The following is an 18,457-nucleotide window of genomic DNA, read 5'->3' on the forward strand; positions in this document are numbered from 1 at the left end:
GCCGGTCAGCTTCTCGATTCTTCTGATTTTATTCTCTGATAGCTTGGAGGACACAAACAGTTTGCTCTTAAGCTTGCAAATTTTTTGGACCGACACCCTTTCGAATTGGAGCAAAAAATTACTGACCGCCCTCAAGGAGTGCTGGCTGCTCCCATTAACAAATATAACTATATCATCTGCATAGAGTAGGTGGGAAATTAGAGGGCGACTTCATCGCATTTGGAAGGGCTTGCAGAATCCTCTTTCAACCAACCTACAGAAACTCTGGCTAAAGGCTTCAACAACTAATATGAATAAGCTTGAGTCTCCTTGATGCAGGCCACGAGAAGATTTGAAGAAGCAGTAACTGTCCCCATTTATAAGCATTGAAAACTAGCAGTTATTCCAGGATTTTTCGACTAGATGGATCCACTCCCAATTGAACCCGAAATTTTGCAGCACTTCCACTAGGAAACTCCAATCAACGCTGTCGTAGGTCTTCTACATGTCCAACTTTAGTAACATGTTCCCTCCCCTCACTTTTCTATCAATATCCTAAAATACCTCTTGGGTTAGAGCTATGCTCTTCATCATGGAGCGGCCTATGTCAAAATCCCCTTGCTCTACTGAGATAAGCTTGGGCAGCAACACATTTAACCTGTTCGCAATGACTTTGGAAAATATTTTATATACGCAGTTACAAAGACCGATGGGGCGAAAATCTGAGAACTTATTTGAATGGGCAGATTTTGGAGTGAGACGGGCGGGATCCATAGATGATATGAAAGCACATACACTCTCTCTCTTAAAAGAAGGCACTCCCAAAAGAAAGGTTTTATCATCTTTGAGAGATGATGGGAGTAATTCAGGAAGTGTATTAAGGGGGAGTGTTGAATTAATGCACTTTCAGTTCAGTAGATATATGTATGTGTTCCAATAAATGTACATGCACTTCATGAGACATAAGTATTTGTTCTAATACATGCACATTATAGAATACATATATTTGCTCCAATACATGCACGAGAAGAATGCTAACGGTTTTGAACATGCACCTATTCATGCATAAAAATTTGTGAAAATGTGCATGTCTCTTAGTTGAAAAGGCACATGCTCTTAGTTTTTTAATGCACCTATTTAAGTAGCTTTTCTTTGTTGAATGTACCTAAAGGCCTATAAATATGCCTATGCAATTCATTTTCCAGTATAAAGAAGCAATACAATAATTCTCCTATTCTCCTCAAAGTTCTCTTTTTCTAAACCGAAGGCTATATTAGCCCACAGACATTTTTTTTTCTTCATTTTATGAATGTGAATTAAGGAGTTATATATATGATAGGTGAGGCCTGTTATTTTTGTGAAGCACACCCGAAGGAATCTATCTATACATCCTTTTGAATGGGAAAAGATCGAATGTTTGGTGAACCAGGAACGACAGCTTACAGTGCAGATGCATGATTTGGGGTTTTAGCCCCACTTGATGTGTATTATATAGGTATTCACACTACAAGAAAAGGGGGCTTTAGCCTCGGTTCAAAACTGTGGCTAAAAAGGTTAAAAACTGAGGCTAAAGCCTTTAGCCTCAGTTTTGCCTCAGTTATCCAAACCGAGGTTGAAACCCCTGTGGCTAAAGGCTTTAGCCTTAGTTTTGGCAACCGAGGCTAAAATGACTTTTATAGCCTCGATTCTTCAAGTGAGGCTAAAAGAATCTTTTTAGCTTCAGTTTTCTCGAAATGAGGCTAAATCAAAATTTTAGCCTCCATTGTTTCCAACTGAGACTAAATCCAAATTTAGCCTCAGTTGTCTCCAACCGAAGCTAAAACTATTTTTAACCTTGGTTCTCAACAACTGATGTCACGCCCCAAACTCGGAAACCGGGCTCACAAAATTTTCGATCGCCGAATCCGGCGCCGACAGCCTCCGTAGAACCCCATTCTCGGCTCCCAGCGCCCATTCGCCAGGTTCCGATCCTGGGATGCTACAAGGAGGATTTTCAACATCAGTTTGATTCGTACTAAGCATAACTAAAGGCATAACCCACAAACAACAACCAAAAACTCCATCACATTTTCACTATGATCAAAAACTTTACAAGTACAATGAGCACAAAGGGAAATACAATGGTGATAGACCAAAAGCTCCAAAATGATCTGCCACGCGTCCAAGCCTCAGCGCTGCTGCGATCCAACGTCACCTGCACGCAACGGTCGTGCATAAGCTTATAGAAAGCTTAGAGGGTGGTGAAAGTGTATGCTCAAGGTGCTAATGCAGCCATGCGGTATCAGAGTAATGCAGAACATGCTGATGAAGGCCAAGAATACCATAGCCGTACCAAGGCCATGCGGTGCAAAGCATGAATGATGTCGGCCCTACCAAGGCCATGCAATGCGAAATGCAACTCAAGCATACAAATCCTCATCTAAGTCCACATGTCAATACGACTCAAATCTGGAATATCACCGGGGTCTAGTACACTCCAAGCCAGATTGCCGCCCCATCGCGCGCAATAAGGTGAGTGAAAAAGACCTCACTATCCGCCTGCCAAAATTGGGCTTGGCTCGTCAATAGCGGACCCATTCCTCGAGCTGGTCAGACTCAGCCTAGCATTGCCCCCTACTCTCGGGCGGGTAAGGCCGCACCCCCTTCCAATTGACCACGACATAGTGAAAAGCGCAACCGTCTGGTAATCGGCACTCGGCGCTCATGCACCCACTCGGTCTAGACGTTGGAGCAACCTCTTGGTACCATAAGGGTTTAGGGACTTTCACCTAGGGATATCTATCGCACCCCATGTAGAACAGTATTTTCGGTATCCAATCCTGCCAACCACGATACGTCTGTGGAGGCTACGACCCTGATGTCGTTAGGGCGTACAGTAACCATATCACACGATGTGAATGCATGAATCACACTATCCAGTCATACAGCAATCCTGCGCGTATCGTGCGCTCATGTAGGGCAACACTCCCTGTACGGGAGCCCCTAAACAATCTGCCAGAAGGCATATGCTATGATCAGTCATTTCTCATATCAAGCATACGTATGATGCATATGATCATGAATTATGGAACTAAATATGTTATATGGGATGGATGATGTTCATAACGAAGATGGGCCTAGACGGCCTACACATAACACGTACGGGCCTATAATGAGCCCTAGGGTAAGCCATAATGCGGACATTTAACCAACACTATACTTACAATGTGGACGTCAAACCATCATTGCTCCCAAGGCATAGCCCGACGTGAACATCATTACATAAATCATGTTGGGATTGCACATTACAATGGACCTTAGGTATATCCCATCGGGCCTTCAATACATCAAATGAGCCGTATCATATGGGCCTCATATTCATCAAATGGGCCACATCAATGGGCCGCACCAATGGGCCTTATGTGCATTGCAATGGGCCATAACCCGTGGGCCTTAGAGTGCATCAAATGGGACTACTCACATGGGCCTTATGTGTATCAAATGAGCCTCGCCAATTGGGCCCCATATGTACATCAAATGGGCCTCAACCCATAGGTCCTAATACATCTTAATGGGCCTTAACCCATGGGCCCCTAACAATCAAATGGGCCTCGACCCATGGGCCCATAACACATCAAATGGGCCTCGACCCATGGGCCTTACATATAAATCAAAGTGGGCCTCAATCATGGGCCACAAGTACTGAGATGGGCCTCCCACCACCATTATATTATATATATAATCCAATATACAATATATATATATACACATATAAATACACACACGTGCGCACCCACACACACGTGCACAGATCACACCCACCGTCCCTGGACGGTGGGGATACAACACATTCACAGTGGGCTCCACCGCAGCCCACCATCCGTCTGACGGTGGCCATAAAACACATAAATCACTCTGAGCTCCATGTGGGGCCCACCATAACATTTATACCCCATCCAACCCATTGATAAGGTCAAGTAGACCTAGATGAAGGGTGAAAACAAATTTCACCCTGATCCAAAACTTCTGTGGACCCAAAAAGGGTTTCAAAGGTAGAGGTTCAATCCCACTGTTTCATACGGTGTGGGCCACCTGAGCTTTAGATCATTCTGATTTTTGGGGTGGGCCCACTTCAGAGAGTGGCCCACCCGATGAACGGGTTAGATGATGGAAAAACATCAAGGTGGGGCCCACGGCTACAGCCGTGCTTGGCTAGGCGCTGCCTGCTGCTCTCTGACATAGCAGCAGTAGCTGCTGTGTTAATTTTTATTTTTATTTTGATTTTCAGACTTCCTGTGGTTTTCACCGGTGGGGTCCACATTTGGACAATCCGCTCCGTCCAATGGCGTTCCATGGCTCAACACGAGCAAAACAAGTCCAATATTGGACATATTTTGGCATATTATAATTGCAGGGAGGGCTTCAATGGTGAAAACCACCATTTGATATGGTGTGGCCCGCCAGAACCTCGGATTGATTCTGTATTTCGGTTCAATGCCTGAAATGGGGTTGAGAAGGGAATGGACGGCGTGGATTGAATACATGCATCAAGATGGAGCCTACACAAGTGGACCACCCTCATTGGCTTGGAACCAAGCTATTTGTGTTTTCCAAAAAAACTTCCAGCGTCTCTGGATGCTGGACTGTCTGCCGAGCAAGGTGGGCCTCCTCATGTGGGCCACCACTGATGGATGGTGTGGTACAATACATGCAAAGTGGGCCCCACTTGTAGGTGATTTGGATGGAATACATACCTTGTGGTGGGGTCCATTCAAGTGGGCCACACAACCTCCTTATCATCAAACATAAAAAAAAGAAATAGAGAGGGAGAGAGAGATAGAGGGTGAGATCCGCGTGATGGAGGGACCCCGGCACTATGGGCCCTCCCTTGCACTAAATCATACATCAAGTGGGTCCCATTACATGTGGGTCCATGAAATCGAAATCCAACGGTGGAGATCCCTTCTCCACTAAAATAGACGGTCTAGATGACCCTAAGCATGCAAGAAAATAAACATCATGATGGGGTCCATGGAGAATGGCCCCATCATGGAATGATCATGATGATCCGAGTGGGCCATCGGCCACATCTTAGGGTCCAAAGTGAGATCCAAACCATTGATCGGTTGGCCTCACTTGGCCCATCTTAAAAACATTAAAACTACCCTATCAAAGCACCCACCACTTGATCTTCTTGCTCCCTTGGCTTACTTAGCTCCTTGTGCTTCTCTTTGACGGAGGAAGATGAGAAATGGATGGTTGAGATGAGAGATCTAAGGATGGAAAGGTGGGCCACACATGTAGCTTGGGAGATATGGGGAGAGGCTCATACGTATGAGATTTTCTTGCTTGGGAGAGTTTGAAAATGAGAGAGACTTGTAAGGGAGACAGAGAGAGAGGGAGTGATGGGTGATGGAGTGATGGATGAGAGTGTAAGAGGCTTTTTTGACTTTTTGGGCAAAAGTTGTAAGAAAAGCATAGGTTTGTAAGATCTTTTTGACTTTTGGGGCTTGCTTGGGAATGGGTGAAAGGTGATGTGTACTTGACATGATGGGATGGATGGGATTGATTGATTGATTGATTGATGTGACACCTTGTAGAGATTTTCTTGAAATTCGCACGCGCGGCGTTTTCCTCGCACCAAACGCTGGCTCACATCTCCCAACCAGGGTATCGCCTCGGCGCGCAAGTCGCGGCATCGGAACCGTGGCGACGACGCGGTCGCTAAGGTATAAGTCCTGGGTTGAGTCGACTCGGGTCAACGGCATGAGAATTAGGGTTGCGCGCAAATACCGGATAAGGGACGAAGGTTGCTGGAATTTGACCGGGAAGACCGCGGAAGCCTATGGAACGGTACGGTCTAGGATACGGGGCTTACAACCGAGGCTAAAGCCTTTAGCCATAGGAGTTGTAGTCTCAGTTTATATAACCGAGGCAAAATCGAGACTAAAGATGGATTTAGCCTCTTTTGGCATCAGCCGAGGCAAAATTCGATTTTTGAGCTCATTTCTCTATCAACCAAAGCTAACAATATCATAATCAACAAATGATTGAACCTGTGCATATTTCACCCATTTAACATTCATGGAGACAACAATCAACACAATATCAACAAAATAATTAATGGTCTATTTAAAGTTTTCAAAACAAAACAAATGCACATGAGCTGCCACATAGTCTTCCACATGAACTGTTTCAGTAGGGTCCCCTTCCAACTCCTCTCTCTGCAACCGTTGCCTTTCAGCCTCTCCTTTGACAAGCTCCCCCTAAAAGAAATGGAAAGAAAAAGCTACTTAAGAAAACTATTAAGTGAATTAAAGCTAATGCAGGAAACATTCTGAATATATCCCAGTAACCATTGATGAGCTGACCTTGTTTTCCAATACATTTACGGTATATTCTAGCTCTTCCACAGACTTCTCTAACAGCTTCACCTCCTCCTCTTCAACATAGTTCTTCCCTGCCTCAGTCATCTGAGATCGAAAGGGAAAATATTGAGAATCAAACATGACACAAGTAGGGGAAAAAATCAGAAATAAGGTAATGATAAAAAGAATCAGCAAGTACCTGTTGAGCTTCCGTAGCAATTGCTTCATTTTCTTTAGCAACAGCTTGTACCATTTCTAGCTGCTCTTTCAAGACAAGTACTTCAGAATCAAGGCAATCCCTTCCCTTTGTAACTTCATTCAGATCACTCTTCAAACCTTCAAGGTTATGATTCATTTGCCCAAGTAAATCACTCATTTCAATAAGTTCTCAAATAGGATTCCTTCCAAATGTCAAATCAATTAAGCACTTTATCAGATTCCAAAAGGAATTCTGATGTAATTGAGCTCATAGCAAGAGTCTCCTGCCAATTGCAAAGCAGAGACGATGGCAGCGATTCTCTGACCCTTTTTGCTACGTAGTGTCCCCAAGGGCCATGGCCATCAAACACACCACAGAACATCATGTCTTCTTGGCATCCGAATTCCTACAACCCATATAGAACCCACATTTTAAAAACAAATACAGCAGAATTGAGCTCTCAGAAATTGAAAATTTGATTCGTACTCATCAAACAATTGAAAATCGCTCTCATTTCTTCCTATACAGATCTCCATGGTGAAACTAAAACTTAAAACATTTAAACCTATGTGGAATTAAAATAGCTTTGAAAGTAAGCAGACAATGAAATAAACTTAAAATATTTAAACAATGCATGGAATTAAACATTTAAACCTGTGTAGAATTAAAATAGCTTTGAAAGTAAGGAGACAATTGAAAAACTTAAAATATTTAAACAATCCATGGAATTAACTAACTCTCATCAGAAAAAACATCTTGGCAAGGAACTACATGATACATGACCTGAGGATGGGCCCTAACATTTGGTGATCCACACTGTTGATCTAAGGATTCCAATGCTGGATGGGCCACACCCAAAAATCACCCCAATGGGACAATCCTAACGATTAGTTTGCTTCTGTGGGTGGGTGGGTGTGTGTGTGTGTGTGTGTGTGTGTGTGTGTGAGAGAGAGAGAGAGAGAGAGAGAGAGAGAGAGAGAGACCTGTAGTGAAAGAATGACATTCATTGCGTCGTACAATCTGTTTGCATCGATTGGTTCACCAACAGTTTTTGATGGAATCTGCGACAACAAGAGTGAAGCCTGCACAAGCAGAAAAGTTACACATGCACCTAATCAATTAGATACACAAGAGTGTGTTTAATTACCTTTAAACCTTCTGCAGTGCAATCTGATATGGGCCATCCATGATCTCTAGTTGAGAAAGGCCATGCACCTTTAGAAATATGACAATACTAGAAACTAAGATCACCAGGGCAGTCTTCCAAAACCTTCAAAAACAAAGTGGAACAGGTCATAGGAAAAAGTAGGGGAGGACCATGGTCAAGATATCCGAAAACAACTTGATTTTAAAAAATTTACTGAGAGAGAGAGAGAGAGAGTAGAAAACTACTGCTCCCAAAGTAATATAATGAAACCTGCGAATTCTTTATGAACTCATGCGCTTTCCTAAGAGTTGGACCAAATTCCTCAAGAAGGCTAGTTGAGATTATTGCCTGAACAGTGAAAGCAGTGTCCCATAATTGACTGCCATTATAACCCTGCAATTAACCACAATCAATAAGTGAGTTTTGAATCGAATGTCCTCCGGAAAAAAAAAAAGTTATGCCGATGACCACTTATGCATTGAACTATAAATGGTTTTAGATTTTGAACACCTGTGAGAAACCCAGATTCAATTGACACTGGACAAAAACAAAGACAAAATGCCACTACATAAAAGTAAAGGTGGTTTATTTTATTTCCAGACCTGCATTTTCATGCCATCTTCTGCAAGCCACAAATAGTAAAAAAACCTTGGCAGGTGCAACTTGAATGCCTCAGAATTTGGATCTTCGACCCAGCAACAAAGCATATTTAAGACCTACTTATCATGAGATAGACAAAACCAATAGATAGAAAAATAGATGATGAGTTCCACTAATGCCTGTTCTTATTCATCAAAGGAATAAATTTTGGAACGTTACAAGAAGATCCAACCAATATGTTTGCAATGGCAAGATTCCTACAATATGCTTGAATTAATTACTTTCTAGTAGGGGAATTTTTTTTGCTGATGTTACAAATATAAAAATTCCAGAAGCTGTATGAAATTATCAAGTCTACTGTTGAATTGGTGAAAGTTCACCAAGTTGATTTAATAAATAATAATAATAAAGCCACCATACCCACCAAAATGAAGAAATAAACAAAATCTCTTCAAGGAGGTTAAAAGGAGCCTTATCCAACTCCAGGCTGGTTAAAGAAGTGAAACAGCCAACAAATATTATTTTTTCTTGTAACTGATAATTTATTTAAAAAGGCGGCAAAGCCACAAAAGAACAGCAAGAAAACAAAATCACAAAGAAGATCAATCAAAGCCTGAGAGATTGCAATCTCTAAAGCTTTGAGGACACAGTCGCCCACCCAATAACAAGAGATCTCGCATTTCAGAAAACTTGCTTCGCATTACTGGAAGCATCTTTCAAACATCTATTGTTTCTTTCAAATGCACCGCACACCCGTGAAACAGCCTACACATATTATGGCTAAGATAAGCCAAAAGAATACTCAAAGTTAGATCATAGTCTCTTACCATAAAAATGGCTGCATGTGCAGCAGCACCAACTATGAGAAACCCACTGATCCACATGTGATGTGTGAACAACGAAAGTTGTGTACCATAGTCAATAGCTAGGTATGGATAGGGGGGCATGGAATACATATGGTGAGCTACAACAATGGTTGAAGAGCCTAACATAGCTAGGTTAAGAGATAATTGAGCGTGACATTACGTTGTTAAGATCTCATAAAGGCCTTTATGACCCTGGCCTGTAAATGGACCTTTATGAGTGTTGTGGGTCAAATATTGCATATCAGACCCAGTTATTGCATGAATTTACAAGCATGATACCGTTTAATGGCCTGATTTAATTGTGTTTGTGATGCAGAGTGTATTTACGAGCATGGACTGAAAAAGGATGCTTAAAGCATGGATTTAACGCTCTGATGACACCAAAGCATGGGATGGACTCCAAGGGACCAAGATCAACGGAATTACATGCCAGGGATCTGCGAAAATCGAGAAATTGAAGCTCAAGTGGCTTGAAAAGTGTCCAGAATGCAAGATCATAGGGTTCCCACCATCCGATCAGTTCGAAACTTTATATATGGCCTGAAGACCTTAAATAAGCTGTACAAATCAAAAATCAGCTATTGGACCGCTGTGAAAATGGCTCAACGGTTAGATCAGCCCCTTAAAACCTTAAGTGGGTCCCACCTGATATCTGGATATTCTCCATTTTTGGTCTCAACTGTTTAAATGAGCTGAGAAAACGGATAGACGGAGCGGATCTCTCAAAAACATCATAATGGACCCCACTGGAGTATGCATGTGCATAGTGCATAAGTGCACTGGCCGTGCACAGGAATGAGAAGTCGGTCAATCCGACTTTTGACCAGCTTCTTCTTCCAATTTCAACCAAAACGCAACAGCGTTTTACGCCGTGCATCACGGTTTCGAGTTGTGGGCCCCACACATCATCCAAATGGATGATCAGTGCTGTCTATTGCGTCCATAGGGGGGAGAAAACCCTCTCCTAGGTGTTCGTTTGTCCTCATGCAAGCTACGGGAAGATTCTAACTATAAATCACAGGTTGGACAGCAGCGAGCAAAGTTCAGTGGACCACACCAACTACACTCCAAAACCGTCTATCCCAGACAGTTTTTCGTCATGAAAACAATGGACGGAGTGGATTCTACATCGGAATTCTAGCGTGGGCCCACAGTCACCACCGACTCAAACAGTGTCCGCGGCTCTGTTCCTGTCTGCGAAACAAAGGCTGCGGATGATCTTAGTGGGCCATCATCACGGACCAAATCATCAATCCGAGCCATCCATAATACAGAGGGATACGATCTGGTCAAGCCCATGTTGATTTTTGTGAACTCATGCACACACACGGGCTAGTTTCAGCAGTCATAAACGGATAGCCCTGCGACGATTGCAGCGTGATTATTACGTTTGGCCACGTCAAAAGCATTCCAAAACCAGTCACCTCCGGTCAAAATTTCGAGGAGCAGCGAGTGAATGGAGTGGATCTCCTGTACGAACTTAAGAATGGGCCCCACCGGAAAATTTGCGTAAGAAGTTTCTGTTGCTGCGCACGCTGCCGTGCGTGAAAGAACTGCTGCGCACGCTGCCGTGCGTAAATGGGTCTTTCGCACTCTCCGTCTGCAGGAAGGATAAAAAGAGGAGAGGAAGAAACGTGAAGACGTGGTTTTTTTTCTGTTGAACGTGGAACACACAGGCAGGGAACGTGAGCGAGTAGCGGCTGGAATGTGAAGCTGGTTTTCTCTCTTTCCTTCTTGTTCTTTTCTTTCCCTTTTTTTATTTTTATTTTGTTGTTTTATTTAGCCCATTCATGTGTGGCTAAACCTCTTAGCTAAGGCTAAGAGGTGAAGCTTGTATTAAGATGGGAGACTTTATTTGTTGATCTAATTATTTAATTATGAATTAAACTTGATTGTGGTTTAATTATTAAAGGAATATTTTCTCAGTCTTTAATGGTCTGTTGTGACTGAAATTACAATGGGTTTGCAATAGCTTTGAATATTTCTTTTTCTCTTTTGATATTTATGACGTCAGGAGGCCCTGTTGTTCACCATCGTCTCCTGGGCATGGTTGGATGATAGTACCCTTCCTAACTTTCATGCACTGTTGATTGGTTGGTAATTAGTTTAATCCTGTTGTTTGCTTTGTCGCCTGGGCATGGTTAGATGATGAAATCCATTCTAATTCATATACCTTTCATCTCTTGAAAACCAGATCAAGTAAGTTCAACTTAATCCCATAATCCTTGATGCAGGCATAAGATCTCCCTGATCTCTACAAGTGGATCCTCTGAATCCCTAGTTTCCCTTCCTTAAATTGTTTAAAGTTTTTAGATAATTATTCCACAATTATTTCTGAAATTCTATTTGATTTAGATTGCATCTTAGGCTAGTTTTATTTCTATCTAGTTTCAGGAAACGTACAAGTTTCAGTCCCTGTGGATTCAACCTCGGTCTTACTGAGTTTATTACTACATCACAACCCTATACTTGGGGAGTGAACAAGTTTTTGCTGCCGTTGCCGGGGATTGACGGTTACAATTTTTTGAAATTAATTAGTTTTAGGATTAGTTTAAGATTAGGATTTTACTAACCATAGTTTTTTATTTGAGTTCAAAACTAACTTGTTTCCTGTCTTGTAGGATCCTGACATAAACTTCTGAATTGGTAATTCCTTTCTAATCTATCTATTTTTCCTATTTTTAGAATTAGGGTTTAAAATTTTAAAAATTTTCCTTCTATTTTTATTTTTAGTAACATTCTAATTTTAACTCTTTTAGAATCTAATTTGTTTCCTAACTTATTTTTAAAATTTTTGTTAGAAACTAACCTTCCTATTTTGTAGGCCTTTAAGATAGAAATTTCTCATTCGGTAAGCTCCTTCCCTACTTTCTATTTTTCAGTTCTCTTTTAGTAATTTACTTTCTAGTTTAGGACTTTCCTAATTTATTTTAGAAGTTTCCACTTTCTTTTAGAAATTAGTTTACTGCTACCTTTATTTTAAAGGATTGTTCCTCTTCTTTTAGAATCTAACTTATTTTGTTTTTATTTTGCAGGTCCTTAACTTAGGGGCTTCAATTTGGTAATTTCTTTCCAACTCTCCCTCTCTTTCTTTTTAGATTTTCTTTTGCTTTTTAGGATTAGACTTTGAATTTGATTGAGGGCTGCAAGTGTTTCATGCCCAAGTGGGCCCGTGACAACACTCGACGTCTCTTGACTGAAGGAGGATTGGTTGAGGGGTTGACTATCCATCGCAGGACTAGACACCGCTCGAAATCCCCTGAGTTAACTGAAGTTATGGCTGAAGACCAACCTCCTCTACTTCCACCAAGGGTGGAGGATACCCAAGATGAGAATGAGGTGCAACAGGCACCCCCGCCTCGTACTCTACGAGATTATCTACAATCGGCAGGAGTGAGTACGTCCTCATGCATGATTTTCCCTGAAAACACAGGACAAATGGACATCAAGCCAGGAGTTATCCAACTCCTTCCCAAATTCCATGGACTTGAATCAGAAAGTCCATATTTGCATTTGAAAGAGTTCGATGAGATTATGGCTACATTATGTTTTCCTAATGTATCTGAGGATACAATTAGGCTGAAACTCTTTCCTTTTTCCTTAAAAGAGAAAGCTAAGACGTGGTTACATTCACTGCGTCCTAGATCCATTGGCACATGGAACGACATGCAGAGGGAATTCATAAAAAAATTCTTCCCACATCATAAAACGATTACCCTCAGAAAAACAATCATGAACTTTGCCCAAAAGGAAGAAGAAACATTCTTCCAATGTTGGGAAAGGTTCAAAGATTTGGTCAGTTCATGCCCACAACACGGATTTGAAACGTGGCGCATTACAAATTTTTTCTACGATGGACTGACATCTTCCATGCGCCAAATGGTCGAGACAATGTGTAATAGAGAGTTCATTAATAAAGACGTCGACGAGGTATGGGACTACCTCGATAGTCTTGCTGAAAAAACACAATCATGAGACTATTATCCAAAGTCGAACACCACGTCTAGGCCGACTCAATTAAAGGAGAAAGGTGGATTATATCTCTTGAAAGAAGAGGATGATCTCAAGTGTAAAGTGACTACGCTCATAAGGAAAGTTGAGGCCATGGAAGGAAAGAAGGATAAGGTCAATGAAATTGTTTGCGGCATCTGTGATTGCAACATTCACACAACTGAAAACCGTCCTACAATACCTGCCTTTCGAGGAGTGTTGAATGAACAAGCCAATGCCGTAAATAATTATCAAAAACCTTTTACTGGACCTAACTCCAATACATACAACCCTAGCTGGAAAAATCATCCAAACTTTAGTTGGAGGAATGGACAGACGGCTACTCCTCCAGGTTTCTTCAATCAAAATTCAAATCAAGTGAAACCTCAAGAGGAACCGGTTCAAAATCCCATACAAGAGCTGGCTCAGGCAATGCGGGGAATTACAGATTTTATGCAAAAGATAGATTCTCGTATGATGGTTATAGAAAAGGGGATACTTCCTGCACAACCTTGCCCCAATCCTAAACCGCAGTACGAGAGTAATGATCCTAGCTCTTCAAATCAGATGGGGCATGCTAAATCCATCACCACTCTTAGGAGTGGGAAGATCATTGATAAAACTCTTCCGGTTAGGCCCGAAAAGCCTCAAGAACCAGAAGAGGACAACAATGATGGATCCAGTGATGCTCCACAAAAAGTAGAACCAGAACTTCTAGAGAAGCTAGTTGCTCCATTCCCCCAACGGTTGGTTTCACCAAAACCTCTCTCTAACTCTCAGGATATCCTAGAGGTGTTGAAACAAGTGAAAGTCAACATTCCTCTACTTGATGTCGTGAAACAGATACCTTCATATGCTAAATTCCTGAAAGACTTATGCACGACCAAAAGACGGAAAATTATTCAAAAGAAAATCTTCTTGACTGAGAAAGTGAGTGCCATCCTGAAGCAAGACGTGCCGCAGAAATTCAAGGATCCCGGTAGCCCAACCATATCATGTGTAATCAGGAACCATCGAATTGATCACGCACTTCTTGACTTAGGAGCGAGCGTCAATTTGATTCCCTACTCGGTATACAAACAGTTAGGTTTGGGTGAATTAAAACCCACCCTAACCACACTACAACTTACTGATTGCTTTGTTCGTGTACCAAGAGGGATAATTGAGGATGTGTTAGTCTAGGTCGATAGATTTTACTACCCTGTAGATTTTATCATCCTGGACACCGAACCTATCAATAACATGAGCACTTAGATTCCCGTCATTCTTGGTCGCCCATTCCTTGCCACGTCAAATGCAATTATCAATTGCAGGAATGGTGTCATGACTATGTCTTTTGGAAATTTGACGTTGGAGTCAAATATTTTTTTCAATAACGGCAGCAAGTCAGAGGATGATGACGATTTCTACGACATTAACATGATTGACTCTTTCGTGGAAGATACGACACCGCTGACCTTATCCTCCGACCATCTGGAGACGTGCCTGGCCCACTCCCATGATTTTGATGATGACATGATTAGGGAGACGTGCGCCTTGCTTGATACTGCACCGGTACTTGAAGTTAACCGGTGGAGGCCACAATTTGAAGAATTACCACAAACCGATGTAGTGCCTCTACCGTCTAACCTCAAGCCACCGAAGCTTGACCTAAAACCTTTGCCCTCTGATTTGAAATATGCCTATTTAGGTCAAGATGAGACATACCCGTGTGGTGATCTCTGCCCACCTGGAAAAAGAACAGGAGAGTATGCTCATATCTACTCTCATTGAGCATAAAGGAGCCCTGGGATGGACGATAGCGGACCTCAAGGGAATCGATCCCTCGATTTGTACTCACCGCATATATCTTGAGGATAATGCAAAAACCGCTCGGCAACCACAACGTATACTAAATCCAAATATGAAGGAAGTGGTTAAAGCCGAGGTTCTTAAACTATTGGACGTGGGTATTATATACCCTATATCCGATAGTCAATGGGTGAGTCCAACTCAAGTGGTCCCTAAGAAGTCCGGAATCACCATCGTAGCCAATGCTAATAATGAACTCGTGCCAACTAGAGTCACTACTGGTTGGAGAATGTGCATTGACTACAGGAAATTGAATACCGTTACGAGGAAAGACCACTTTCCTTTACCATTCATTGATCAGATCCTTGAAAGGTTAGCTGGTCATTCCTATTACAGTTTCCTTGACGGGTATTCAGGCTACAACCAGATAGAGATAGCCCCTGAAGACCAGGAAAAGACCACATTTACATGTTCCTACGACAACTTTGCCTATCGAAGGATGCCATTCAGACTATGTAATGCCCCTGCCACCTTTCAGCGATGTATGCTTAGTATCTTTTCTGATATGGTAGGGCAATATCTAGAGGTCTTCATAGACGATTTCTCTGTTTACAGTCCATCTTTCAGTAAGTGCTTGGAAAGTCTTAAATGTGTGCTGAAAAGATGTGAAGAGAAGAACTTGGTACTTAATTGGGAGAAGTATCATTTCATGGTTCAGAAGGGAATTGTCCTTGGGCATATCATCTCGTCCAAGGGAATCGAGGTAGATAAGGCAAAAATCGATCTTATCTCTAACCTACCTCCACCCAAGAACATCAGAGACGTGTGATCCTTCTTAGGACACGCAGGATTTTACAGGCGATTCATAAAGGACTTTAGTCTCCTCTCTCGTCCTTTATGTAATCTTCTTCAAAAGGATGCTCCGTACGAGTGGACTGAGCAATGCCAGGAAGCTTTCACCAAGCTTAAGGGCACGTTAACCACTGCACCTATTATGCAGCCACCCGACTGGAACCTTCCTTTTGAGCTTATGTGCGACGCTTCTGATTATGCTCTTGGGGCGGTCCTAGGCCAGAGAAAAGATAAGAGGCCCTACGTCATTCATTACGCAAGTAGAACTTTAAATTCTGCCCAGGTGAACTACTCGACTACGGAAAAGGAACTCTTAGCTGTAGTGTTCGCCTTGGACAAATTTAGGTCATACTTGATCGGATCCAAGATCATTATCTACACAGATCATGCAGCACTTAAGTATCTTCTTTCGAAGAATGATTCTAAGCCCCGTTTGATACGATGGATCCTTCTACTCCAAGAATTTGATTTGGAAATTAAAGATAAAAAGAGAGTAGAGAACGTAGTGGCCGATCACCTTTCTCGCCTTAATACCTCTGAGTCCCTTGAGACGACTCATATCAATGACATGTTCCCTGATGAACAACTGTTCAGAGTCTCCCATCCACCTTGGTTTGCTGATATTGCTAATTATCTTGCTACAGGTGCCATATCGACACAGTGGACTACGCAAGATAAGAAGAAATTTTTCACCGAGGTGCGTAACTTTTTCTAGGATGATCCTTATTTATTTAAATATTGCCCAGACCAAATTCTAAGGAGATGTGTACCAGACGATGAGCATCAGAGCGTCATCTCCTTCTGTCACTCAGAGGCCTGTGGTGGTCACTTTTCTGCTAAAAAGACCACGGCCAAGATTCTGCAGTGTGGCTTTTACTGGCCCACTATGTTTAGGGACACTCATGAGTTTTGCAAAGCTTGTGAGTGTTGCCAGAAATTGGGAGCATTGTCCCGTTGAAATATGATGCCTTTGAATCCCATCCTTATCATTGAAGCATTTGATTGCTGGGGCATCGATTTCATGGGACCATTCCCCCAATCATTTGGAAATCTGTATATTTTGCTCGCCGTGGACTATGTCACTAAATGGGTTGAAGCGATTCCGTGTCGAACTAATGACCATCGCACGGTCATTAAATTCCTAAAAGAAAACATCCTTTCTCGATTCGGAATGCCTCGAGCCATCATTAGTGATGGGGGCTCACACTTTTGTAATAGACCATTCGAGAGCTTAATGAAGAAATACGGTATCTCTCATAAGGTGTGCACCCCGTACCACCCACAGACAAGTGGGCAAGCCGAGATTTCTAATAGGGAAATTAAACACATTTTGGAGAAAACGGTTATGGGCATACCGTACTGCCTTTAAAACCCCTATTGGAATGTCTTCCTTTAGACTTGTCTATGGGAAGGCTTGTCACTTGCCTGTGGAGCTGGAACATAAAGCGTACTGGGCGATCAAAAATCTTAATTTCAATCTGGACAACGCTGGCTCGCTACGCAAACTTCAATTGAATGAACTGGAGGAAATCCGGAATGATGCGTACGATAATTCGAGAATTTACAAGGACAAGATGAGAGCATTTCATGACCAACACATTTTGTGAAAATCATTCACGCCTGGTCAGAAGGTCCTTTTGTACAATTCTCGATTACATCTCTTTTCGGGTAAGCTTCGATCCCGTTGGACTGGCCCTTACATTGTTGTTACTATTTTCCTCATGGGGCCGTTGAAATTAGAGATCCCGCCAATGGCAAGGAGTTTAAAGTCAATGGACATCGATTGAAACCATTTGTCGAGAAATTTGATTCAGAGGACATGTCCATGACCTTGACTGCTCCTATTTACCAGGATTGATCTCCTAGTCTGATGGAGGTATAGGTAGGTTTATAGCTTTCATAGGACTAGGGTAGTTGCCTTATTTGTCTGGCTGAAGACGGTAAACTTAGCGCTCCTGGGAGGCAACCCAGCTCTTCATTTCATTTCATTTTTATCATTAGTTAGTTCAATGTTTGTGGGTAACATTACTGCAAACCCTCACGAGACTACAACTCGTCCACTAGGGGTAACTTAGGGGTTTAAAGGCTTGTTGCATATGCTAAATGCAATCGAGAGTACCTGCGAAAGTGGTGTCGGTAGGATTTCATTTTTGTTATTTTTTTATTTTATTTGGTTTCTCTCTTGTGCTGACCCGCTCTTACGTAGATATCTTTGGACAGCCTCTTGATTTTTTTCGTCCAGGTACTATCTTTTCATCACTCCTCCTATATTTCCGTTGTCTCATGTGCATTGCATGTTTATTTCTTTTACATTGAGGACAATGTAGATTTTTAGTTGGGGGTGGGAGATTAGGTTTCCTAATCAGTGTTTTCGTAGTCTTGAGCGAAAATTGTGAAAATTTTAAATTTTTCTGGAAGTTCATATGAATTCAAAGTGATTTTGATGGCCATCTGGGACATTGGGAATTGCAAAATACATGATGTTGGTAATTTATGACTCTTGGATTCGGTTATCTATTAAATTTCACAGCTAAGTTTGAATTGTTAATCCATTATTAGAATTTGTAAATATTGATTGAGTCATGAATTCGCAAGACACATCTCGCTTGCATGTTAAGGTTTCAGTTTGATATTGAAGGATTAACGTGGTACTCACTAAGCATGAAAAGAACCAGCCTGAGAAAAT

The 18,457-nt window shown here is 42.0% G+C and overlaps 1 protein-coding gene and 1 non-coding gene across 2 annotated transcripts; both read right to left on the bottom strand.

Annotated features, from left to right (window-relative positions):
- Positions 1 to 118: 118 nt before the first annotated feature.
- LOC131249535 (kinesin-like protein KIN-12D) lies at positions 119 to 8,267 on the bottom strand. The gene is made up of 7 exons (XM_058250340.1): positions 7,943 to 8,267; positions 7,673 to 7,795; positions 7,509 to 7,607; positions 6,526 to 6,931; positions 6,330 to 6,431; positions 6,120 to 6,224; positions 119 to 145 (listed from the first exon to the last, which is right to left on the bottom strand). Exons 4-7 carry the CDS (start codon positions 6,700 to 6,702, stop codon positions 119 to 121), a joined length of 411 nt encoding a protein of 136 aa, XP_058106323.1. The 5' UTR covers positions 6,703 to 6,931; positions 7,509 to 7,607; positions 7,673 to 7,795; positions 7,943 to 8,267.
- A 4,585-nt stretch (positions 8,268 to 12,852) lies between these two features.
- On the bottom strand, positions 12,853 to 12,959 carry LOC131250247 (small nucleolar RNA R71). The gene has a single exon (XR_009173173.1). It is a non-coding gene; the product is annotated as a small nucleolar RNA R71 (small nucleolar RNA).
- Between the last annotated feature and the right edge of the window lie 5,498 nt (positions 12,960 to 18,457).

Source organism: Magnolia sinica, chromosome 6 (assembly GCF_029962835.1).
Source record: "Magnolia sinica isolate HGM2019 chromosome 6, MsV1, whole genome shotgun sequence".
Taxonomy (NCBI): Eukaryota; Viridiplantae; Streptophyta; class Magnoliopsida; order Magnoliales; family Magnoliaceae; genus Magnolia; species Magnolia sinica.

Excerpts from the sequence above, each read along its gene's own strand:
- LOC131249535 (XM_058250340.1), bottom strand. The coding sequence starts at position 6,702 with ATGAGTGATTTACTTGGGCAAATGAATCATAACCTTGAAGGTTTGAAG. Across the intron at positions 6,432-6,525 it reads TTGCTACGGAAGCTCAACAG|ATGACTGAGGCAGGGAAGAA; the intron begins GTACTTGCTGAT and ends TTTCGATCTCAG. Across the intron at positions 6,225-6,329 it reads TAAATGTATTGGAAAACAAG|GGGGAGCTTGTCAAAGGAGA; the intron begins GTCAGCTCATCA and ends CATTTCTTTTAG.